At 40.6% G+C, this 25,922-nt stretch overlaps 1 protein-coding gene across 3 annotated transcripts in view; it reads right to left on the bottom strand.

The window, feature by feature from the left end:
* The window catches only part of LOC117459067 (neurexin-2-like), a 179,115-nt gene that overhangs the window by 9,224 nt on the left and 143,969 nt on the right, over positions 1-25,922 (bottom strand). For all 3 annotated transcript variants that reach the window (XM_071205482.1, XM_071205483.1, XM_034099907.1), the window contains 2 exons: positions 8,954-9,135; positions 1,044-1,215 (listed from right to left, as the gene is read on the bottom strand). In XM_071205482.1, coding sequence (XP_071061583.1) covers positions 1,044-1,215; positions 8,954-9,135 — 354 coding nt within the window. The remainder of the gene's footprint in view (positions 1-1,043; positions 1,216-8,953; positions 9,136-25,922) is intronic.

Genomic DNA, 25,922 nt, shown 5'->3' with positions numbered 1-25,922 from the left:
TCTGTGTGAAAGGTGCATCCTATGTTCTCCATTTTGTTTGTTTGTCTGTGTGCCTGGGCAGATAATCCACATTGAATATGCAATGCCATGAAGGTATTTGGATTTTCCAAAAACACTAAACCAGTATAAAATGTGAATATAACATTTTGAAGTATGGAGTAGGTCATTTGTCTTAGGACATGATGACACTTTTATTCTCAGGCAGAGTTACTTTAATTATGTACATATTTATAGTATTTTATGTTATAGCATCCGATTAAAATGTAAAACACATATCCATCATTTTAGAGCTGAGCCTTTTATCTGGCAGAAGACAGTGTAAATTCAGCCAAATCCATCAATATGTTTATGCAAAACAGACGTTATGGTAAGGTCACCTTGTTGGTGTTTACAAGTGGCCAGATGAATATGGATTTAAGCATGTTCTCAAGAGAATTGTAAATGTCAACAATTTATCAGCTGAACCGACAGCATCCACCCGGGTTAGTTAACACTGCCTCTATAGACCTGGAACAGGCTAATAGATCAACCAAAAAAGATACATATTCATTTAGATTTACATAGTAATTGAACTGAAATTTGTTTTTGTGCTACCTATGGATATCTTTTTTGTACTCAGACATACTGCTTCACTTACTTTTCTCATCTGCTACTTTTTTCCCCAAGTGTCTGGCAGACTGGCTTCAAAAACGACAGCGGCTAATGAAAATTATTTCATTGCTAAACATATACAAGGCAGCTTGAAGCAAATGTATCAATTTCAGCTTATCACATTTGCGCAACATGGTTATGTCCAGTTGTATGTGTGTGGCAATTTAATAGAGAGCTCACAGAGCGATGAAAAAACTAGATGGGAGAGCTGAATTAAAATGAGCCACTGGGTAAATTGCCAATCTTTTTTTCTCAAACAGTACATTTCACAAGTGGTCATTCAAGGATTTATGTTCGAGAGGCAGACGTGCAATCCTCTCTCGTTAATCCAGACGCTCCATGCCAACTCCGTATGTATCGTCTAACCACATAGTGAGGCCAATCAGTCTTACCTGGTGGATATCGCTCAATAACCGGATTGCTGTCCACCTGGAGCGTAGCATTGCCTCCGCTGCGTGTGAAGCGCACTACATGGTACTTGCCGTCATTTACAATGACAGCAGGCTCATCGATGGTGATGTCATCTGTCCCCACGTTAAAGATGACACCAATTTTTCCTTCATCCTGCAGGTAGAAAACAAAGAATGACACATATTTCTATCATTTATATTCACTCCAAACGTGCAGCCTATAGAGTTTCCGTCGGTTTCAGGCTTGTGGGGCCAGAGACCTTGTTTAAAAGCGTATCTTTTCTGACATGAACAGTATGTTTAGTTCTCTCTTCAGGGTTCAGTATCGTTCCCCCTCAGCGGGCAGCTCAGGTTTCCTGATGTGGATCTCTCCTGACAGAATCCTTCTGCTTCTCTTTTTCCTCCTGCAGCGTCTCCCTGCTCCTGCCATCCTTCTTTAAGGATCAAGGCTGCTTCTCAAGTCAACCTTTGGGTGTCACTTATAAGAAACTTGATAAAAACTGCATGTGGGGGGTGTCAGTGCCTGTCTGAACTTTGTTCATCAGCCGCCTTGCAGTGTTTCTAAAATGCAACACCAGGTCAAAGTGCTAAATGTGTGGAGACGTGTGTGTGTGTGAGCAACACATATATCACAGAGGAGCACACACACTCTGCTCACTAAGCTGTGCAATATGGCCTGAACGGTTGTTGTTCATATCCTGATAACAATATATATCAGAACATATAGCATGTTTCCGTGTAATTGAACAACTAGTCCATATGAAATAACTACATATTAATTGTTGTTCATTTTTGTTTGATTTAAATGATTGTTATACTATATTTCCAGCTATACAATGACTATTAAGATGTCAGTTTGATTTAAGCAGAATAATTGGGTGTAGGCACGCAGCGAAAAAAATAAAGCTTAACGTTTAAATTATGAAAATCGGGAAAATCCGCTTCAAAGTTGAAATAATAACCATAACAATGCGGATAGAACCCTGTCCTGCTGGCTATTATCAATTAAGAAATCATAATTGTGAATCACGATATCTCAATATAGAACCTCGTAACAAAATGATTGTACTGTAAGGCAATAAATTAACATTTTGAATTATCACAGAGCCATCTACAAACCAGTGGACTGATGTAGCCTTTGTACTACGATGAAACACACACACATGAAGAGAGCTCATTAATCACTCCAGTGTGGCCCGGAACATGACAGCCTGAAGGTTAAGTGTGACAATAAAAGTCGACAAACCAAATTACAATGTAATTCATTGGCACTCATAACTCAAGTGGTCAAGTGGTTATGCAACGAGTGGCTGTTGTACAGTATGTCTTAAATGCAGGATCGTGTGCACATAATTAGAAAGTCATTAAAATAACAATATTAATAATAAGCCGTGTAGCTTCCCTGATATCTTTCAGCTGTTTAGTTTCAAGGGCCAAGAGTGTGCAGGTTTCATTTAAACAGCTGGTTGCACTATATCACAACTTCAACAAGAGAGGCGAGAAGAAGTAAACATAGATATAGGTTGTTTGTTGAAATGAAATACTGCATACTGAGGGGCCTGCATGGCACAGGGTGGAGACAATATTTACAGCCCATATGGATATTAAAAATCTCCCACACATTTATAATAATAATATGACGGATTTTTCCTTTCTCTCTGGATTTTAATACTCATTGAAAGCCCGAAACATTTCTTTCTGTAATGTTGGCTGCTATTGTGTGAAGTAAAACCTGTCTCGGAGCTTTTCTCTCAACTGCTAATTATATGTAAAATCCTTCCGGAAACCTTTTCAATTTGAAATAATTATTCATGCCGACAAAGTTGGTGTGAGGTACAGAAGTCTGAAGAGACCTTGAACGTCCATTAGTAACGTTACTTCAATCTTGAGAAATGTTCCACTTATTTCACATTAAGGAGCTCTATCTCTAAATAAAGACCTACATGTTGGAGGTCAGTAACAGGTCGATGGCTCTTTCAATTGACTTCCTGTCATCACTTGAAGGTTGTTAGGAACCAAGAAGGAAGCACATGTGTTTATGACTCATCAAGTACAGCTGGATAATCTCACTCACACAAGTCAAAAGGAAGATGAAACCCCTTCATGATAAATGTCTGCCCACTCACAGTTACTCACATTGATACCGAGTTAATTACAGTCAGCTTTAGTGAGAATCAGCAGGGTCGTATTTTATCATAAAAAATGTATGGTGAAAAAACACACTATAACCTTTTCTTACTGTATAATCCCTTTATCCTCTGTAAGACATCGCTCTTATATTCCTGTCTTACTTACATCTTGCGCATGCTGTACTGTAACTGAGGTTTAATCACTCTTCCCAAGAAGCAAACTGATGAGTACTCATTCTGAAACTTCAGTGTAGTGCAGTCTCAGGTCGAATTCAGTGCATGTCCTCTGGAGCACATAAACATCTCCAGGGTCCAAACCCTCTTTAACAAAGGAGATGCTTCTATTGTGCTTACTTTGCAGCACGATCACAAAACAGCCCCAAAGCAGCTTCTGACAGCTGGCAAAGCATCACTGCTGCAGCCCAGTTTTGATAAACAAAAGTTTGGCCTTTCCAGGTCACTTTTTTTCTGAATGCCCATGTGTTTGGGTATCAAGCTAAACAGGCATATATACTCATGAAAAGCCACGCAGTGTCCCACCTAGCTGTTTTGACAGCAGCTCTGACGGAAAAAAAAAACATTTCGAGCTTCAGAGCGCTGATTCATTTGAGAGGAAAGGAAGGATTTATTGTTATACCCACTGTTTGAAATGCTATTTGCTATGGTTACGGCAGGCGATGCTAGCGCAGTATTTGATATTTTCATACTGATATTTTTTTTAACTCTGGCTTTGTAATAAAAAATATGGCGAAACGAAAACATCCAAGCCTCGCAGCTTTTGGATTCAAAAGCAAAGAAGCAAAGGAGTCTAAAAATGACAACGTGAACGGAACAACTTTTAGTTGGCCGGCTGTAAGCGGCGTTAGGGTCGAGTTTGACCGCTCCACACCGAGGGAGAGGCCTGCCGATGCGGAGCCTGAGGCTTCAACAACGGCCACAGCCGCCGGCGCCACCCGCGCTAGCGAACCCGACGATGCCCATGACCTGCCTTTTAACTGGACACAGAAAAGATGGAGCGAGTGGAATGAAAGGCATCCATGAACAAAAAATGTGGATGTGAGATTTGCAAAGAGGCAAAAAGTATATTGTGCACCTTTCACAAGAATGGATTCAGGGAAAAGTCTGCAGTGATCAACAGAATAACCTGCGGAAAAAGATTTATAAGCACCAAGAGCCAGGCACACGAAAAAGCGATCGAGATTTCGGAGATGAGAAAAAAGATGTCCTACTAAACAAGGTAGGCCTATTGGCAATCAATGTTGATCTAATGCAGGAAACATATACATCTTTCAGGTCTGCCTATATGATGGGTAATGGCAAATGGGTAATTCGAACACAGGTTCTATTAACTAGTTTCTTAGCACACATTTGATGAGTTATGTCTTTGTATTAGTCCCTAAATAGAACTGTTCAATGCCTTGTTCTGCATGACTATTGAAGGACTACTGTACAAGGCCATTATGAAAGGCTTTCCTCAAGAATGTTCAAATTACTTGAGTATTAATAGTAAGGTTGTTCAATATTAATTATGTTCTTTGTATGCTTTGCTCAGTGGAGGAGTTATGAGTTGGTAGAACCAAATCAACAGCAGATGATATGCTTTCAGTTATTACATTTATTCAAGGTGTAACCCATCACTGAAGAGAATGATGTGTTTATTTCACTTTGTCTGGAAAAGGAAACATCTTTGGAATAGGGAGCCTGTGTAAATTATGTCAAACAAGTGAATTAGTTATGAGCAAGATCTAACCTTTTAATGGGAGACATATTCTTAGCTACAAAGAGTTATTTTATTAGTGCTTTATAATGAATAGCCAAAATGCTATATGCATGCTAATAGGCAACTAGTTAACAGTGAATGTGTCCCTTAATATACTTGCATTTTTCAATGAGATGTTAAAAAGAAAGCACTATATGGCATATACAATTCTTCTATGATGGGTTACATTTTTAAAACCTAGCACAGAGTGGAAAGATCATGATTCTTTAAATAAGACATGCTTTCTATCTCAGAATGTTAGCAGCCAACTGTCAGCCTCTGCACACGACATGTTAACTCATCTCTTTACTATACAGGAGCAGTTTCCGTAGAAGCACATAGGGAGCTTGCATATAAAATGGTGGCACGGTAATTAAGGATATTATCGTTCCTACTCCCATATAATAAAGGACTATTCATCACACTCAGCATAGCATAACATAAAAGGAAATATTGTGAATTGCTTTTTAATCCTGAGCGGGGAAACAAGCGCCTATTCCTTTCTTCTTAAAGCAGATTACTGAATGGAAATGACAGATCGTTATAAAGTAGTGAAACAAAAACGTCAAACTGCTCGATGTAATACAGTGTGCGTTGTTTTCTAATTCCTTTGAACAGTTGTACATTTCCCAAACGATCAAAGCACCCTATTTTCTCTGAAAAAATATATTTCAGCTGGGGGAAAAGCTGCCATCAAAAAAAGCAACTTTCTTTTATACAGTAGTTATACTATTTAGTAAGCCCAACTCAGTCTTGTGGCTGAATTATGTATCATACATTTAAAGTGAGGAATCCAAATGTGTGGGAATACCTACAGAAAGCAGGTTGAGCTCTGCCCTCCTGAAATATATATTATAGCATCTTTGATCAAGCATTTTCATTCTAACATAGGAACATGTATTAAGAAAGGGCTTATTAGGCTCATTTTCAGGTTTATATTTGTATTCTGTGTCTCTGCTGTGATATGCTTACACGCTTTAATGTTCAGAAAGCGGCAGTACCTATTTTCACCCTCTGTCTGAAACCAGAGCCAGTCTGCTCTGATTGGTTAGCTGGCCGGCTCTGTTGTGCTTGATAAACACGCAGTTAAGGAAAATCCCCAAAATAGGGCCCCTTTAATTCCACGTCAGTCTGCGTAACTTGATCTACTGCAGTTTGAAGCGGCTGCGTAACGTTGCTTTGTCTAGGTGTCACCATTTTGCACAACGAATCCTCTGTTTCTGATTCAAATGTGTAGCTACTCATTACAAACAGGACCAATTGCATCTCTTTTGTTCAATGTGGTTTCTTTTTTATGCACAAAGCAATTGGTCTCCAAAGCCAGTCACGCAGTTACAGTGTCTCATGCAGCAATCTTCTGTTCACATAAGTGACACTTGTTCCTTTCGCTGTTTCGATGACGCATTATAAGCACTGGAAATCAGGTGCTATTTGCATCAGTAAAGGCGTTATCATTTCCTAAACGATCTCTCTAGTGCAAGACTAATGTGACGTTTCATCTCACTCGCTGTAATCGTCAGCTCTACTCAACTCGAATCATTTAACGCCTTCCGTACAATAATGCAGGCTAAAGTGCTTCACAGAGCAAGGTTTAAAGAGATACAAATGAAAAAGAACAATAAAATGTCTCACCATCCATTGAACAAAATGTAAGTGTGCTCGGATTATTACCAGGCGTTGTTCTGAAGCCTTCATTGCGTGGTGGTATAGAACATAAAGATTGATATCTAAGGTAGATATACTGCATATTTATTCAAGAAATGAATTCTGTTCTCAGGCACCACACCTGAGAGCCCCAAACCCCTGTAGCACATAAAACTCGTTTATCATTTGCTTCTTTGACTGTTTTCAAATCTCCCCTGTGGGCCGGCGTTAATTTGACCTGCGTACGTCTTCACCTAGTTTCCACATTCTCGCTCTTTTCAATAGACAAGCAGAGGGAGGGAACAGACTGATAACATGTCGAATTTAAATCCTGAAGAAGAAGGACAAAGAATGGCAACGCGGGTCTGTACGAAACAAGACGACGTGATTTGATGAAGCTCAGTGAGAGAAACCGATAAAGACAACCTCCGCAACCTCTGAACGCTGTTGATTACCCTCCGCTGAGCAGTGATAGGGTGTCAGGGTAAGCAATCTGTCAGGGTCCACAGACCTGGCAGATGCTGGATAAAAAAACATCTCAGGTAGCTCTGCACGCAGGAAGAAGTCGTTGCATTTAATTGCAACATTTCAAAGCTGTACAATTTAGATGAGACAGTTTGAAAAACCCCCAAGGGAAGATATTTGTACCAAACATGTGTAGTATCTGGAAAGTGCAGAAACCAGCCTCTCCATATTATACTACCTTAGCTTCTCTGTGTGGAAGGCCACTTTCTAATAGCAAACTCAATTAACTGAATATTAGTTTGAACCAAAATATGTACTCGAAAGATGATTAAGATGTCTCCTTTTACTGACATTGATTGATTATGGAAGGTATTGAACTGGCATTTTCTCTATAATCTGTACCCTGTGTCCTTTTGTGTCCTTTTGTAGTCAATTTCCTGTTGTTTGTCTTGTCTTACCCCGGCTGATACTTCACTAAATCCACTGTTTTCATTTGTACGGTAAAATGAAAATTGTAAATCTGTAACCCTGTAAGGTGTTCTTGGGTGTTTTGAAAGGCGCCCCCCAAAATAAATGTATTATTATTATTATTGAGAAGAGATGCAGTTTTTTTGTTACATCATCTTTTATTTGTAATACCTTACATGTGCTAAGTAGATTTGCCACTCTTTTCCACCTTTCAGAACACTTCAGTGCAGTTTGGAAATAATCTATGAATAGTATCTGCTTCCGTTATAAGGTTATTATGAAGCTTTCTCTGGGTGGTCTGATAATAAGGGCCCAACTCCAGTGGTTGGGTCCCGTGCTTTGACAACAGGTGTGATTTTAATTATTACACCACACGCAGACGTTTGACAGATCTCCCCGCTGGTCTTCATCACTGCACATCTGTCCCGTGGCTACATGCTAAAACGGCTGATTTCCCTCTAGAAAACCCTCAGTTGCCGCCAGCTGCTGATGAGTCACTTGCTTTCACCAAAAGACACACACGTCTTTCACCAGAATACATCTCTTTGTCTACTGACTCTATTGTGTTTCTATCTCGTTGTAAAGTAATCGTTTATTTGTTCAACTTGTTCTCAATGCTTGCACTCCGTTAATTAGAACATGCTTAAGCATTAGCAAACACTGTGCTGATCCTCTAGGTTAAACATTAATTTAAAAACAGAGGTTTATTTATTCCCATATTACATATAATCAAGATGAAGCATCAGCACTCTCCCAGACAGACTTTTATCAACACATCTAGGGGGAGATTATGATGTGTTCCTCATCTAAAAACGGCTTCTGAGCCATCATTGTTTTGCTCTTTTTCAATGTTAGTCACGAGCTGTTTACTTTCTAACTTGGGAATACATTACTCATTGTTGTTGTTGCTCAGACATTATTTAGTTATTTAGCGTTTGGAGAGTGGACTAGTTTCCATAGTTGGACTCAGCTGCCCACTCCACATTGTCCTGATTTCCCTGAGATCTAAGGAGCTTGAGTTTCTTTTTTTGACACTGCTTTTATAATCATTAATATATATGATGTTTTGTTTGTTGGGTATTCACAGATACATTAAAAATAGCACAACATAGCCCAAAAGGAAGGAACTTAAGTGCTATTACGGGTTTTGTGGCCTCTCAAATATTTATAACAAGATTTTTTGAATTGTCTTGTTTATAAATTAGAAATAAACTCAAATACAGCAACACATATGAGACAATCTCTCTGTCAAGTCATTTCCATCTACCTACACTTGGAAATGTAAGTAGCTTCCTGGTTTTCTAGATTTGTATAAGAGAAAAGGAAAGTGCACAATATTTCTTATTCTTGTATTTTAGAGAGATAGAAAGAAATTCCGAAAAGAGAAATGTTTGCTTCAAGCCCCACACTCTGCTTCCCAGACTTACTATGTGCAGCTGAAGATAGTCTCCGAGCCCATGGGTGCTCTCCACTCGCACCAAGATGGCGTCCTTCTGCTGAGTGCTGAAGCCCACGGCTAACCGGTCGGCTCGGGTGCTCGGCCGCTCATTGGGGGCCCAGGTGAAAGTGATGAGAGCCCCCCCTTTCCCAAAAATGTACGTGGTCCCAGCTGGAGACAGAAAAACAAAGAGTGATTTGTTATATATTGTTATTTCTTAAAAGTACCGTGCCTTGTATAAAAATGAGATTCAGATCCCCCCCCCCCCCTTTCCAACCCACTGCTCTGACACCAACGTTCATTTTTCAAAATCACGCAGCAGGCAGAGAAAAACCAGGAAGGATGATTTATTAAAGAGATCGGCTTTGATCTTAAATCACAGTAAAGTAGCCCAATTTACAAAGTATGATGGAGCTTAACATTCACAGATGAAAACAAATGACCACAGTTTTTATCACGATCCCACATGGCTCCGACTGCAAACACTGAGGATAAAGCTTCGCCTGGCAATGATTTCACAACATAGTAGGTATTTCAGGATGTAGGTTTGGATGGATTAAAGTTTAGTTTATGTGTGTTATTGTATTTAGGTTGGGTTGGATATTCATGCTTATCTAGGAGAATACACATGGAACCATTTGAATCATGATTTTAAGGAAAACTTGTATTTTTTATTTATTTAAAAAAGGTCACTCTGAACCGCAGAACACACAAAGGTTAATAAACCTTATTTCAATCAGAAAAAGAATAATTTGCTTAGGTACTCAACCTTCGACCCAGTTCATCGTTTTCTCTCGTTCCTGTTTCTTTTCCCACGGCATACTGTAGGTCTACGGCCTTGGGTATTGCTGCTGTCTCTCTTAAGGAGCTTGGGCGCATTGTTGTTGCCAGTCTATGACAGACACAAGCCACCATGAGGTAGTTTACTGTTCAGGGCCGAAGGTTCCCTGGCACAAATTATTTTCTATGGACGAGAGCTCTAGTTAGACTCAGGGTCCATAATTGTTTAGTCTCACTGATGAAGAATGTTGATTATTACACTCTGAACCAGTTAAAACATCGAGCTGCAGAAGAGTTCTTCAGAATTTGGCAACCGCTGTGTCAACTTGTGACACACCACCTGTCGTGTGAATTCTCCGGCCGTAACTCCAAATAAACCGTCAGTGTTTGCCATCAAAGCTCCAGCTCTCCTCGTGCCTCTCTGAGTCCTGTTTCTAATTGCTTCACAAGTTTCCCTCACAAAAAGCACCAAATACTTTTTTGTCAGGTCATTGAGCACATCATATTTTAACTATTTCCCAACAAAAATGATATATAATTGACTGTAATTATCCTTCACCTTGTGTCTTCATCATACCATCTGATCTCTTGGTCAAACATAATGTATGTATGTATGTAATATTTCAAATGCTTACTTCATGATTGCTTATCCTCATATTTTGACCTTGTAACTTGTTCACACAGATGCGTCATCAACGCAACATCTTGATACAGTTGTATATGGATTAGCGTTGACCGTCCAGATCACCTCAATATAAAATGTGAAAAGCTCCAACAGCCGTAACATTTTTATTTAAATCTGATTTAAATTCCTCCACCTGCTTATACAGTGTCAAGCAGGTTTATGGAGAAGCGATAGTGTCAACTTTGATAATGAGTTATTCATCTGCACCCAGAAAGATGTGTGTCCTCGAGATGAAAAGGCATTCTGGTGTTAATCTTTAATTTACAAGTCTTGCTGGAATCGCTGAGATCCCTTAAAAAAAAAAAAGGTGCTTAAATCCATTTTCTGATCGACACGTAAACGAGACACCTTTTTCTTATAATGTGATATGATTTATTCCTATCCCCTCAGTCACGTCGGATTGCATGATTACATTTGAATTAGTGGAATTATTTCATTTGGGTGAGAGCAGCTGAATCAGAACTATTACCCATTTTATACGGTGCATGCAAGTTGAAGCCAGGTCAAAACTAAGTTCGCTTTCTGATGGGATGAGTGTTCTTTCAGAGGAGTACTGCGGGTGTTATAGACTGCAAAGAGAGGCGAGCTGCTGTCCTCAATTAACGCATAACAATTCTCTTTGATAGCGCACTGCACATTCGGGTCATTCTGGGTTTGTTTTAACACCTGAAGCCTGAGTGTTGTTGTTACGAAAACGTGAGTACTCTTTAATGGCCACGGTTTAATGGCCACTCAGCACATGGGTTTGTTATTGACGGGATCTAACTGCTTAGCTGGATGTTTCCTTAATGTCCAACACTTCAGACTTACTTTGACTTTAATTAAAATAAAAGTCTTTGAGTCAAACCAAAGTATTTCTTACTGAAGTAATCTTAGTTCACGCCGGGGATTGGCAGTGACAGTAGTTACATCAATGAGTCTTAATGAGAGGTTGTATTGGTTTCTTCCTTTCAGTGAATGTTATCTGCATCTGGCATTTTAGTAGTTTGCCCTCATTTCGGCTCCTTGTGTTCAGTATCTCTGAGAGTATAGACCTTTTTGCTTTTAACACCAATGTGCTATGGATATTTGGGCACAAGATCACAGACACATTGAATTCATTCTAATAAAACAGCCCTGCATACAATAATACTACCTGTATTATACATTGTAGCTCTCAAATATCACACAATGTAAAAAAAAAAAAGACAACATTAAGCTTCACACAGGCTATAATACCACATTTCATTACACCGCACAACCCTTAATGATTTCTAGTCTTTTTCTTGTGAAGCAAACAAAAAAAGCAGGCGAGCCATAATGTGGTCAATCTTCTTATTATGAGACCCAATTTTGCACTTAGTCTCATTTCGAATTTCACTGTGCAATAAAGCTTTCAACACAAATTTAAATAGTACACTCAGGAGACTCAATCCTCATGAACTTTATATACTCAATTTCAGATATGTGCAACCAGGCCTGCTTGATCATTACACACTTCAATTTTGAGAAGGAAAATTATCTCCATTAGAAAAAGAGGACATTTTCAGCCGTCGCTTCATGTCAGCCTTTGAAGTATTGAACAAAAAAAAAAACACGCTAGAAAATCATGAAGACATGTGCAACGTTATTTTAGAAAAATGTAATTCTCAAGTGAACATTTAAGATTAAATTAAGAAACAAATTAATGTCAAATCAGAGATAGCTAATCACAATTTTAATTTACAAGTGATAATGCGTCTTTGCATTAGATACACTGAAAAAACTGAAACGTTGACTTTATTTAAATGGCTATTACAACTAACCTAATACAGTTATGTGAAATATGTTGACATAATACATTTAATTAAAGTCAACATTTCCGTTTTCTCAGTGTAGACATTAACTATTTGATAGCGTTCATTTGATCAAAACAGTTGATTATAGAGGAGTTTTTTTTTCGAGGATTAAAATACTGTTCATTGTGCAAAATAACAACCTACCTCTAAAAGGTGGCGATAAATGTATACAATAAAAAAATATTACAAATACAATTATTACGAGATGTTCCTATTTTATGACAAAGCCAACACATCAGCTTTATGCTACCAAATAACCTTTTATTTTTTTTATTGTCCAATCCATCATTACCAGTTTGGATTTTACATTTTCAGGGAATTCGTAAATCAGATGTTATTGTTTTTTAATTGCTTTATTTAAACAGGCTATTAAAACCAATCTCTGGTTTGCAATGACTTCTTGATTACAATACATAACACAGCCTAAATTCACATATAGGCTACTATAGTATATGTCTTGGTTTGCACATGTGAACACGTTAAGTACACATTAATATTTCACAACACTGTTAGAAACTAAGATAACGTCTTCTTTCGATGTGAAGGAAACACCTCACAACAAACAGCTCCTGAAGATGAGAGCTGGAGGGTTCCGAGCGTTGCCGTGAGAACATGAGCAAAGACAAAGTCAAAGGGTGAATAAAAGGTAACACGCACCCTTGAAATGTGCATCATGAAATATGGAGTGCTAATGCCCCTGCAGTAGCATCTGTCTATAGACGGCAGTCGCGCCTGCATTAGTCATAACGCTGAAGCATTTCATTACACCTCTCTGCCTTTCCTCTTCCACATCATGCTATCTGCTCTCCGTGGCAGACCTGCATCAAATACAGCAGGCGGTAAATCCGTCTTGTTAAGATTATAACTATAAACATCACAGTCCGCTCCCTTGCAGCAGCTCTCCTCTCTCTCATGGGAGTGTTCTGCTCGTCTCTCAGGGCCGTACAATGCATCTGTGCTCCAATAACAGCGCTCCTTGGAGACTCTCCACTGCGATGTGTGCTGTATATCAAATCATCATTACTGTAGTTAGGAGCCTCGGTAGTTAATTATACCGTGTGCAGGCATTGTTATACCCTTGATGCCTACCATATTATTCATGAATATTACATTGGCGGCACGATAACATATTCACTGTAACAAAAATAATTCTAGGCATATTAAAAGCCCTCTTTGTTGGTTAAATACATTACAGAGGTCAGCAGTGTCAGAGGGCTGCTTTTTACAGGCGCTGCCATGGTGGAAGTGAAGAGGAGACATTCTATAAAGCAGCCATGATTGGTTGTCGTCGTGTCTTAATAGGTTTTTACACAACAAATGCAACAGTATAGATTCTTTGTTTGTGCCAAGACTCATGCTACCCACACACACATCCTGTCCTTTTCATTCGTGCTCTCAGCCAGCTGAATACACGACACACGAGGCATCGTGCTCATAGGAATCGCAAAATACACCGAGACGCTGGGGATCATTTGTATCGCACAAAACAGTTTAGACTTGAAAACGGTTTAAAAGAGCTCCCCTGAGCTTCTTGTTGTAGAAATTCGGACAATTCTTCAGGCATTAGCCAGTGAGAGAGTATTAGCTCTAATAGCATTAGTTATCACGACTTGTATGAGCCTGAAAAACAGTCATGACTCATGATGGCTGATGTAACATATAAGCCAAAGCTAATGGAACAAACTGTAAATTATACATACCGTACTTTTCGGACTATAAGCCGCGACTTTTTTCCCCATTTTTTTGTACAGCTAACGGCCACTAGGGAACCTCCTAAATCTCTGGATTTTACAGGTAAAATTAACCACCTTTAACGCTATGGGCTCTATGACCGGTCCGCGCCCGCCACCTTTAAGCGGCGGGCTCCAGCAGGAAATCCTTCTGCTAACACACAAAACTCTCAATAACCAGGCTCCCCCCTACCTCTCCGACCTGATCCACCACTACACCCCTTCCCGCAGCCTTCGCTCATCAGAAGCGAACCTCCTCTCTATCCCCAAGAAAACCAAGCTCCGAACCTGGGGGGATAGAGCCTTCTCCATCGCTGCCCCCACCCTCTGGAACTCCCTCCCACAACACATCAGAGACTGCACTGACCCCCCCACTTTCAAAACACTGACCAAAACACACCTCTTCAGACTGGCTTTTAATCTGTGAATTATGCTGTATTGCTGTTTTAATAACTTTTAAATGTTATTTTATCTTGTTCTAATAACTTTTAAATTCAATTTTATCATGTTTTATCACCACTGTAAAGCGTCTTTGAGCACCTGGAAAAGCGCTTTGAAATGCAATGTATTATTATTATTATTAAAAGCTGGAGGCCGGAAAAGAGTGAGACAGGTAGTGCGCCAAAGTAAAAGTGGAACCGAGAGACAGAACGAGAGCAAGACAGACGGACAATTTAGCTGCTGCGGCTTATATGCAGGTGCGCTTTATAGTCCGAAAAGTACGGTACTCATAAATACATATTTATCACATTCTTAGTGATTGCAAACCCTGCAAATAGAGTTTAAATTCATACTTGAGTGCTCCGGTTTCTGAATGGTTTCAGTAGGGTAAGTTAGTGCAGCTCAGTACACAGTATGCTCCGGAGGCATTAGGCAACGACAGTTCAACAAGAGCACTTTACTGGAAAAACAAAACTGATTGATTAAGATTATGAACTAATATAAATCTCTATACTGTGAGCAGTTCTGCAGAAAAGGAGAGTTATGGAGAGATATTACGCTTGAATTTATCGTCTGACTTATGGCATCTGAGGCCCACTTCTTCCATGGTCTATTAAATAGGGCTCAGTGAAATGATGAAAATGAATGCTGCAGCATAAAGCCTGAGAGAAAGGACTTACGATCTTTAAGTTGTTGAAATTAGAAAGTGGAATCACACAGCGAAAACAGAGTTCACCTGAATTCAATCGATTAAAAGCCGCACTGAAAATCTTGTGATTATTATATAACTGAAGAAGCAGCTGGCGAATGAAAACTGTATTATAGCTGAATGGCTTTCTCTGCTTTGATCAGCCAGATGTATCCAGACTGTCACTTCTCAGATGTAACGTCTTCAGCTCAGCGCGCCTCAAACAACTCCCCCTCTCTATAATAATGTTACGGTTTTCTCTTTCAACTTTCAGATGATTTTGGTGAAACAAAACTCAAATGCATTTCTGAAACACTGCAGTAATACTTCCTCTTATTGCCAAAGGCGCAGCGACAGTTCCCATAAATGATCCAGAGTAGCTTTTACGACAGGTAGTTGTGGCGATTATTTTTTACAGCTTTTCAGATTTATGTCTCTTTTTTACTGGAATATTTGTAAGGTTGTGTCAGTTGTCTCTGTTCAAATCATCTGGTCTTTTCTTTAGGGATTTTTGTAATGAAACAAAATAAAATGTGCCCTATTATGCTCAGTCTCAGGTGTATATTTGTGTAATGGGCTTCTACTGTGATATGCTTACATCAGGGGTGTCAAACTCAATTTCATCGTGGGCCACATTCGCATAAAGGTTGCACTCAAAGGGCCGGTTGTCCATCCATCCATCTTCTCCCGCTTATCCGTGGTCGGGTCGCGGGGGTAGCAGTTCCAGCAGAGAGCCCCAAACTTTCTTTTCCCCGGCGACATCAACCAGCTCTGACTGGGGGATCCCAAGGCGCTCCCAGGCCAGCGAAGAGATATAATCCCTCCACCTGGTCCTAGGTCTACCCCTTGGTCTCTTCCCAGCTGGACGTGCCTGGAACACCTCCCTAGGGAGGCGCCCAGGTGGCATCCTAACTAGGTGCCCGAACCACCTCAACTGGCTTCTTTCGACGCGAAGGAGGAGCGGCTCAACTCCGAGTCCCTCCCTGATGACCGAACTTCTCACCTTATCTCTAAGGGAGACACCAGCCACCCGGCGGAGGAAACCCATCTCGGCCGCTTGTATCCGCGATCTCGTTCTTTCGGTCATGACCCATCCTTCATGACCATAGGTGAGGGTAGGAACGAAAATGGCCCGGTAGACAGAGAGCTTTGCCTTCCGGCTCAGCTCCCTTTTCGTCACAACGGTGCGGTAAAGCGACTGCAATACCGCTCCCGCTGCTCCGATTCTCCGGCCCATCTCACGCTCCATTGATCCCTCACTCGAGAACAAGACCCCGAGATACTTGAACTCCTTCACTTGGGGTAAGGACTCATTCCCTACTTGGAGACAGTCCATCGGTTTCCTGCTGAGAACCATGGCCTCAGATTTGGAGGTGCTGATCCTCATCCCAGCCGCTTCACACTCGGTTGCGAACCGATCCAGTGAGTGCTGAAGGTCGCAGACCGATGAAGCCATTAGAACCACATCATCTGCAAAAAGCAGTGGTGCAATCCTTAGTCCACCGAACTGCAGACCCCCCCCCCCCACGACTACGCCTCGAAATCCGATCCATGTATATTACAAACAGGATTGGTGACAAAGCGCAGCCCTGGCGGAGGCCAACCCTCACCGGAAATGGGTCCGACTTACTGCCGAGGACCCGGACACAGCTCTCGCTTTGGGAGTACAGAGATTGGATGGCCCTGAGTAGAGACCCCCTCACCCCATACTCCCGCAGCACCTCCCACAGTAACTCCCTGGGAACCCGGTCATACGCCTTCTCCAAGTCTACAAAACACATGTAGACCGGATAAGCGTACTCCCAGGCCCCCTCCAGGATCCTTGCGAGAGTAAAAAGCTGATCCGTCGTTCCACGACCAGGACGGAATCCGCATTGTTCCTCCTCAATCTGAGGTTCGACAATCAGCCTGACCCTCCTTTCGAGTACCTTGGAGTAAACTTTCCCGGGGAGGCTGAGTAGTGTGATGCCTCTGTAATTGGCACACACCCTCTGATCCCCCTTTTTGAAAAGGGGGACCACCACCCCGGTCTGCCACTCCTTCGGTACTGTTTCCGACTTCCACGCAACGTTGATGAGACGTGTCAACCATGACAGTCCCTCAACCGGGCCGGTTGTAACTATATAAATATAATATATATATATATATATTACATGATTGCCTCTGAATTTGATTATTATTGGATAGGATAATAACTTAGTAATTAACTACTTCTGAAAGCAGAAGTCCAGGGAAAATAATTACAAGTCTCTTCAGTGGGCATGTCACAATACGAGATGCATTGTGGGTAGTTTATGGGCAACCTGCTCATGTAAAGTGGCATGTAACTGTATAATAAACGTATTATATTCGTTGCAAGCTCTTGCGGGGCCACATAAAATGAAGTTGCGGGCCGGGATTGGCCCACGGGCCTTGAGTTTGAGACCCCTGGCTTACATGCTTCAATGTTCCAAAGGGCTGTATTTGTCTCTGTCTGAAACCAAAGATTGCTCTGATTGGTTAGCTGCCAAGAGATGTCAAATTAGCCTATCATGTACACTTTGTTGGAGCACTAGCCAATAGAAGTACAAGTGTTACATGGTGATGTCACTATGTCTTGGAAGAAAACAAAGGAGTCCAATGGAAGAGTTTCAGGCAGGGGAGGGAGGGTGTTTCTCAATGTCGAGGACGCTTGCTCGGTAGCACATGTCTTCCGAGTCAGTTGCTTCAGAAGCGAGGCAAGAATACTTCCTAGCCTCGGAAAACGAAGAATTGTGGAACAGGCGTGTGTCATATGCGAGGCCCCGCCTTAAATGGAGCGCGATTTCCGTCAAAGATGTGGAAATTGTTCCGTACGCAAAACATTGTGGGGATTTTAAGACCGCGGAGTCTACACACGTGCAGCCTCGACATTTCTCGCTACGAAGTATTCCGGCCTCGGTAGAATTCCAAGTATGCTGGACATTGGAACAGTCCTTTGACGGGACTCGATGACGTAGTGCTTGAAATAGTGGCTCTGGAGCAGCCTTCCTCGACATTGAGAAACACCCGGAGAGTGTGGGATTTCATCATTTTCAGACCATGCACAGAAACCTATACAACACTACAGAAAAAGGAAATCCCAAAAAGCATAATGGGGCTCTTTAAAGATATTATTCTTCAGATTTTCCCAAACTCAAAAACTATTTTTCTTTCAATAAATATATATTTTCTCTTCCTTACATTCAGTTATCAGCTCGATAGATAGTAGGTTTTATTGATAGTGGCATAGTCTTCCATTCTCGCCTCAAATTGATTTTTCAAACCCGTTAACTCAAAGGAAATGATGCAGCACTCTGTTATCACTGAATCAGAGCGTTGTGAGGGGAACTGATCAAAGTGACTTTACAGGTCTTGAGAAGAACTACCACGCATGTGAGAAACATTTATAAAGGCTTTTTGTGAAGCAGCTGTTCTAAACGTGTATACATTAGATGGGTCTAAAGAGTAAGATTTAAAAAATGAAAAAACAAATAATCTGGTGGTGTTGCAGTGTGGGTATAGTAGGCATGTTTTAAGAAAGATTATTGTGTATAATAAGAAAGACAACATCTCTGCTTCAATGATTCTAATATTTAAAACAAAAACGTGTGTCCGACAATGTTATAGGAGTTGTCTGTAGTATTTTTTTAAATAACTGCTGCCTCCGATTCAAATAATTCAAAAGACAAAAGTGTATTTATCTGAAGTGGAACAATCATCTGCCATTATTAATCAAGAATGCGTCTTCAAAACGAAAATAACTTTGTGTGAATGGGCGGATAAATAGCGGATCTTCTTCTGTTGTATTTCTAACAAACTAGCTGTTTGCCATAATGTGGAGTCACAGTTGTTGTTATCATGGTAACCACGGGTGTCACAAGATCATCTTTATACTCAATGACATATCTGAGAGCTGAGATTCTGAAGTATGTGCACATTTATAGTTCTTACTGGAAGCAAAGGAACACTCGCAACGCTTTTTGAATCTTGTCGTAACCAAATTATAACGAGCGATTTCTCGGCACAATCCTCACACCTACAGTCTGTCTTCACAGTGGCTTGAGAGGTTTCCATTGAACAATTGTGCGACAGGTACATTAGCTGTTGATGAGGCACTTCTGCTGTTCTCTTCACAAGCCATTGACATTCTACTCATGGCTCATCACTTCTTTACTCGCAAGATATCCTTACAAGAGAAACTTAATGACTTCATGGTGAAATGCCTGCAATTTTACTTTGTGGCTTTAATACATTATCACAAAATGGGGAACAATGACATTACTGCGTTCCTTTAAAATAATAGAATCTTAATATGAAGATCTCTTACAGGGAATCAGAGGCTTACAATACGATGCGGGGCATTTGCCATGTTCTTACTGAGAAAGAAACATGACTCTTTCCAACATGTCCTTAAATAGTCCTCTCTGTGCTGGAGTCCATATAATCATGCCACAACATGTAAGTCTGCCCTTTACTGTTCAAATTGTTCCACATGGGCAGGCTTACAAGACAATGCAGTCCTCTTACCATCCCCCATATACATCCTCAACCATACCGAAGACAATGCTAAATGCTAAAGTGCTACTTACGACGTCCATGTCCATTACACAAAACATTACCTTTAGAATTGAACGAGTGGTGAGCTTCTTCTTTGTTCCCGACCTCATTGAGTATTTTTAGCTGCCACATGCAGTTCTATAGCTCGGTGTGTAGCTCCACTAACATTCCCCCTACCTTTTGTGGGCCACAGTTTCATAACTGCTGAAAGTGGGCATGGAGGTCGAGTGTTTGCTATGTGATATGTATGTAAATGAATGTAGCGCTTGAATAATTGCATGTATGTGATCGCAGCTACTGTGAATTTCTTCCTGAGTAAATTAATCACAAGACATTTCTCTCTTCAATTGTGATACTCAACACTTCTGTCTTCTTTAGGTTATTTGCATATCAGTATTAAAATGTTGTATTGTTTACTTGAGCAAGGGATCAGCCCATCCCATTTTTCCCGCCCCTCGGTTTATCCATTATCTGTTAGAGTGACTGCTTGCTTCTTCACACTCGCCTGTTTGTTCTGCTTTGCTGCAGATATAGGGCAGAGCAGTGGTGACCTTGGTTTCTGATACGTGCGGTTGTTTGCCTTGTCCACTTTCCCCCCTCAACGCGTTGGCAAAAACTCAAAATGACAAGTGCAATCAATGCATTTGTATTCGGTTACTGAACAGCAATGACGGTGATGATAATAGAATAATATCAGGTATGAAACTCACGGGCAGCATCTGAATGTACAGGTGGGAGAGAATTTCAATTAGGGGTTTTTTATTGCTTGTTTATTGCTATTGTACATGTGTGTGCAAATGAATGACTGTGTGTGTGTGTGTGTGTGTGTGTGTGTGTGTGTGTGTGTGTGTGTGTGTGTGTGTGTGTGTGTGTGTGTGTGTGTGTGTGTGTGTGCAGCAGGTAAGCCAATATGTGAACTAGAAGAAACTGAGCCCCTGATAGACCTGTTCATGCCCCTCTCCCTTTTTGCTTTTCCTTTCTGCAGCTCAAGAAATAAACATTGCATGTTGTCTTACTGCAGAGAGACAAGACACACTTCCTTTGTCTTTGGTTGTTACAGTAAACGCATTGATCTAAGGAAAACATGCTTTTAAAGAATATCGAATTTTGCTCAAAGATATCTTGAATTAAAGATATTAATAATAATAATTAAACCAATTCCTCCACTCTTGACATGTCTCTGGAAGCATTAGCCGCGCATTTCCTACAGCCAGACCATTTTTACACCAACATGGGGCTCTGGCGGTTGGAGTGCAGCAGATTATCACTGAGTGTGTTGAACATGAGGGGTGTGATGAGGGGTCAGCTACAGTTCAACCATTCTTGAATGTCTTGAGAGCATTCAAGGTTTTTAGAGGAAATATTGGCTAGCTCTCTTGCAGAATGTTAGGGGGTTAGGTTGCATTGCATTTACTGAGCCCACCCACAACTAGTTGAGAAATGGAACCAAAACAACTACAACCCATCATGTCACTGCAGGGTAAAATAAACTGTGGAAGACAGGGAGCTCATTAGTTACATAACATGACTTGATTTGGGATCTTGGCTCTGCCTGATATGAGAAAAAGTCCTTCTATTATCTGGTGCACTCATGTAGGGTATTTTGTTTGGCGCATGGAAACATCATTTCTTATTCATAACAGCCCAGATACAATGCCTAAAATGGACAATCCAGGGCTTCATCTGAGGTTCAGTTAAACTACATTACATTGCATTTAGCTGATACTTTTATCCAAAGCGACTTATAAGTGCATTCGACCAAGAAGATACAAACTTGAAGAAAACAGAATAAGTTTTCATAGAATCAGGTTTCATAGAGCTAAAACATTTCAAGTGCTACTCAACTAGCTTTAGATAAGCCAGTCCTCTATTAGTATATAAGTGGATATTGGTATATACAGGGTTCATACACTTTTTCACCAATGATTTTCAATGACTTTTTCATGACCAAAAAAAAAATGACCACTGAAAATGGTTTATTTGAACATGGAACAGGAACTTAAGGTCTGTGACATGAAACATGTTGTGCCTATCCAAAACAAATCAAATAGTAGGCTTACTAGCTTCTACACGCTGAAGCAACTGTAGTCAGGGAGGCAAAGTCATCAGGTATGAAAAAGGTGACAAGGATCCGAGCGCCCCGACCCCACGGAATATCGGCTTTAAAATGAAGAATAACAGGATGTTAGCAGTCAGAACAACTAAAGCAGCAGGTAATAATAACAGAAACGTTAAAGAGTCACATCTAATAGAAATATATAAAAGCATTTATTTTAATTGTGTAGCAGTCAGTTTATAATTTTGGCAGCACTGTTGAGCATTTTGAAAATGTATTTTCATGCTTCTGTGCAAGGCTTAGTCTTTCTATCTTTATAGCCACTGGTGTAAAGTTCATAAACTCAACAAGTACTATACGTGGGTACAATTTTGAGATACTTGTACTTTATTTAAGTATTTCAATGTTTTGCTACTTTGTACTTCTACTCCTCTACAATTCAGAGGTAAAAGGTGTACTTCTACTCCACTACATTTATTTAATACCTTTAGTTACTTTACAGATGTGGATGAATAATGTGAAATATAATCAAGTGTTAAATCAGACTTTAGTTCCACCTGGAGTAAATCCACCAGCTACCCTGCAGTATACAAAGTCATTCAGACTAGCTGCACCTTTACCAGCTTTTAGAACACTTTCATGATCAATCATTAGAAAACATATCATATATATTATTCTGAAATGGACCAATCTGCACAGTGACTACTTTTACTGTCGCTACTTTCACTATATTTTGATGATAATACTTTTCTACTTTTACTTGAGGAACATTTTGAATGCAGGACTTTTACTGTGATAGAGTATTCCTCTGGTACTTTTACTCAAGTACAAGATCTGAGTACTTCTACTCAAATACAAGATCTGAGTACTTCTACTTTTATTAAGTACAAGATCTGAGTACTTCTACTTTTACTCTAGCACAATATCTATACTTATACCACCTCTGTTTATAGCCTATGAAAAAAACTATTAGAAAACGAAGGCTAAAGCTAACGTTAGCAGATAGTGACAATGTATACTAGCTAGCTAGCTCAACGATTCCTTAAATTATATTGCGACAGAAAAACTTTTTAGTTCACATCACGCTCTGCCGCTCTGCTCTGAACACCTGAACCAGTTCACCAGCGGCTCAGTCTGTGCCACAGTGACTCCGCACAGTTAACGAACGCCGTAGATAATGTAGCTGACCCTCATCCCGGAGCAGCAGAGTTCAGCCGGCCCGACAGGCAGGAAGACTCGAGCACACAGCTTGCGCTTCATATATAAAAAAATAACACCATGCGCGTCATGATGGCACATAACAGCTCGCGACCGCAAATTATTTCGGCGATTAGATAAAATGTTAATTATATTTGACGCAACTTTAGTTACATTTCCATGACTTTTCCAAAACTTTGGGAAAAATATTGTTTTCCATAACTTTTCCAGGGCCTGGAATTTGCATTTTGAATTTCCATGACTTTTCCAGGTTTTCAATGACCGTACGAACCCTGTATATAAATGGCGTTGCGTTCGTCCCCCACCCATTTTAAAAAATGTTTACAACGTCTCGTGAGTAAGGTGCAGTACCGGAGTCCAACAGAGAGGCAGCAGCTGCGGGACAGTAGACTGCGTACTGCGAAACCTTCCCTGCCTTGAAGAAGAATAGAGAGGCGAAGTCCCTCCCTTTCCGGGGGACCTCCATGGGACCTTATTTCGTAAAAAGTATGTATTGAAGTCTATGGAGAGAGAAAGATTATCTTTCGATCCCAATTATGTCATGAATTACACATATGATGTTTGTATTTCACCGGAAGGGGAGGGACTTCGCCTCTCTATAGATCCTTCGTTGTGAAGAGTCTGCTTTGTGCGCTCCGCACCACAGCAGTAGCCCCGCTGCGACAGAGTCCAACAGAGAGGCTGGAGCTGCGGGACAGTAGCCTAGAAGCAGGGTTGGGTTGTAACGGAATACATGTAACGGCGTTACGTAATCAGGATACAAAAATCAAGTAGGCTAACTGTATTCAGCTGGCGTTACATTTGAAAAACGAGTAATCTGATTACAGTTACTTTCGTAAACCTGAATTGAATACATTTTGGAATACTTATTGGAATTATTGGTGGAAAAGTTTCCTCACAAAATGTAATATTCATTACCGGCAGAACTGTGTGCACACTGCACAGCATGTCTGTGAGCGAGAGAGATGCAGCGTGTCTGTGAGGCCCCGCCCACGCACGCAGATGAGAGAGAGATCTCTTTAATATATATTGAAAGTTAGAAACGGAGGTGGTTAGATAAAATGTGCAAGATAACGTTTATGTAGCATTTATTTATTGTCGATATTATGACATTTCATAACGGGATGAAATCAAAGTGAATGGCCTGCTGCTGCTGAAGGCATGGGGCAAGTGACTGGAACAAGTTTTAAAAGTTATTACATCGTTTCAGATAATAAATAATAATGATAATTCATTCTATTTAGGGGCGCCTTTCAAAGCACCCAAGGACACCTTACAATTCATAACATATTCCAAGGAAAGGTTTTAAGACAGTACAAAGAATGCAGTCCGGGTGATGTTTTTTATGTGGGGTGCAGATGAGAGAGCTGTCCAGAATGACACCAAGATGTTGTGTTGTGTTCTTGATAAGCCATAAAAACAGTAACATAAGTGTCTCCTGTGCACCAAAACATACCCATCTGTTATGGAAAAATAAAGTATTCCAAAAGTATTCTAAAAGTAATCTGAATATGTAACTAACTGTATTCTGATTACTTTCAGAGCATGTATTCAGTAACTGATTACATTTACAAAGTAACCCTCCCAACCCTGCCTATAGAAGTGATCCTTCGTTAGGGTGAAGAGTCTGCTAAGCTTTATGCGGTCCGCAGTGCCTGAGCGTGCTCACTAGCATTGTGGACTATATAAAAATCGCTGGCCCGCGATAGTGGATACATTTTGGCCCTTGGACAAATGTAGTTGGTGATCCCTGCACTAAATCATTGCAGCTCTTATGAATTGGCATTCTTTCACAACTTGAATGCCTCTGATTAATCCACTGGTGACTAATCGTGGTATTTCATTTGGTACTTTTTACTGTTTAGTGATCTGAACGACTCTCCATAGATATACTTAGATTATGTCGGGCTCATTATTGAACCAGTCTGTGTCTGTGGGAGAGCGTGCCGGATCCTGTAACCAGTGTAGTTCAATAATGCATGCAATAACCTGTGTATGGATGAGGAGTGTGAGGCATTGCAGCAGGGTAGGTGGCCTATAAATAGCTGTAGCCCAGGGCCTCTAGAAGTCTTTGACTAGCCTTGACACACACACACACACACACACACACACACACACACACACACACACACACACACACACACACACACACACACACACACACACACACACACACACACACACACACACACACACACACACACACACACACACACACACACACACACACACACACACACACACACACACACACACACACACACACACACACACACACACACACACACACACACACACACACACACACACACACACACACACACACACACAAAAAATGATAGCTTAGTTCACATCATTAAGGCTTGTGTGGCAGGCAGCTAATGAATTCAAAGTTGGTTTAATTATTTAAATGGTGTATGCGTCTATGATAACGCTTACATAACTCATCATGCCAATCAATGTTAACTAATCTGCATATTCTACACAGTTATTATGGCAGAGTGGAATCGTAAGCACTGTCTGTACCATTTATGTTGCGGTAAATTGATTTCTTGTTCTGAAACACATACTTCAGAAACATGTACAGCAAAACATCTACGATAGAGGTAATTGAAAATGTATCAGTGAGTTCTTTGAAGTGTTTGATCACAGGCTGTGCCGTGCCTGTAAAGGCCTGGTCCAGAATGATATGGCTATTATAGCGCAGATGTAATTCATCACATTTTTAGCCCTTTTGCAAGTGACAAAGCTGCTTTGATGAAAAAGACACCGCAAGTCCACTGGGCCTCTTTTTATGGGACATAAAAGTGAGAATTGGACAGGAATTTGAAAGTGTAAATAAAAAGGAACGATGACTTTGGTGTCAGAGCTTTGAAAGGGCCAATTCAAGACCATTTTGATGATTGTTCAAGATAGGTCAATACTTTATATCCCTCTGTTAAATTGCCCAATGCACAGATTATCAAGATGAGATTTTATGTGGAGT

This window comes from Pseudochaenichthys georgianus, chromosome 14 (assembly GCF_902827115.2).
Source record: "Pseudochaenichthys georgianus chromosome 14, fPseGeo1.2, whole genome shotgun sequence".
Classification (NCBI taxonomy): domain Eukaryota; kingdom Metazoa; phylum Chordata; class Actinopteri; order Perciformes; family Channichthyidae; genus Pseudochaenichthys; species Pseudochaenichthys georgianus.
Note: the sequence above shows the minus strand (reverse complement) of the source record. Positions and strands in the feature narration are given on the sequence as shown.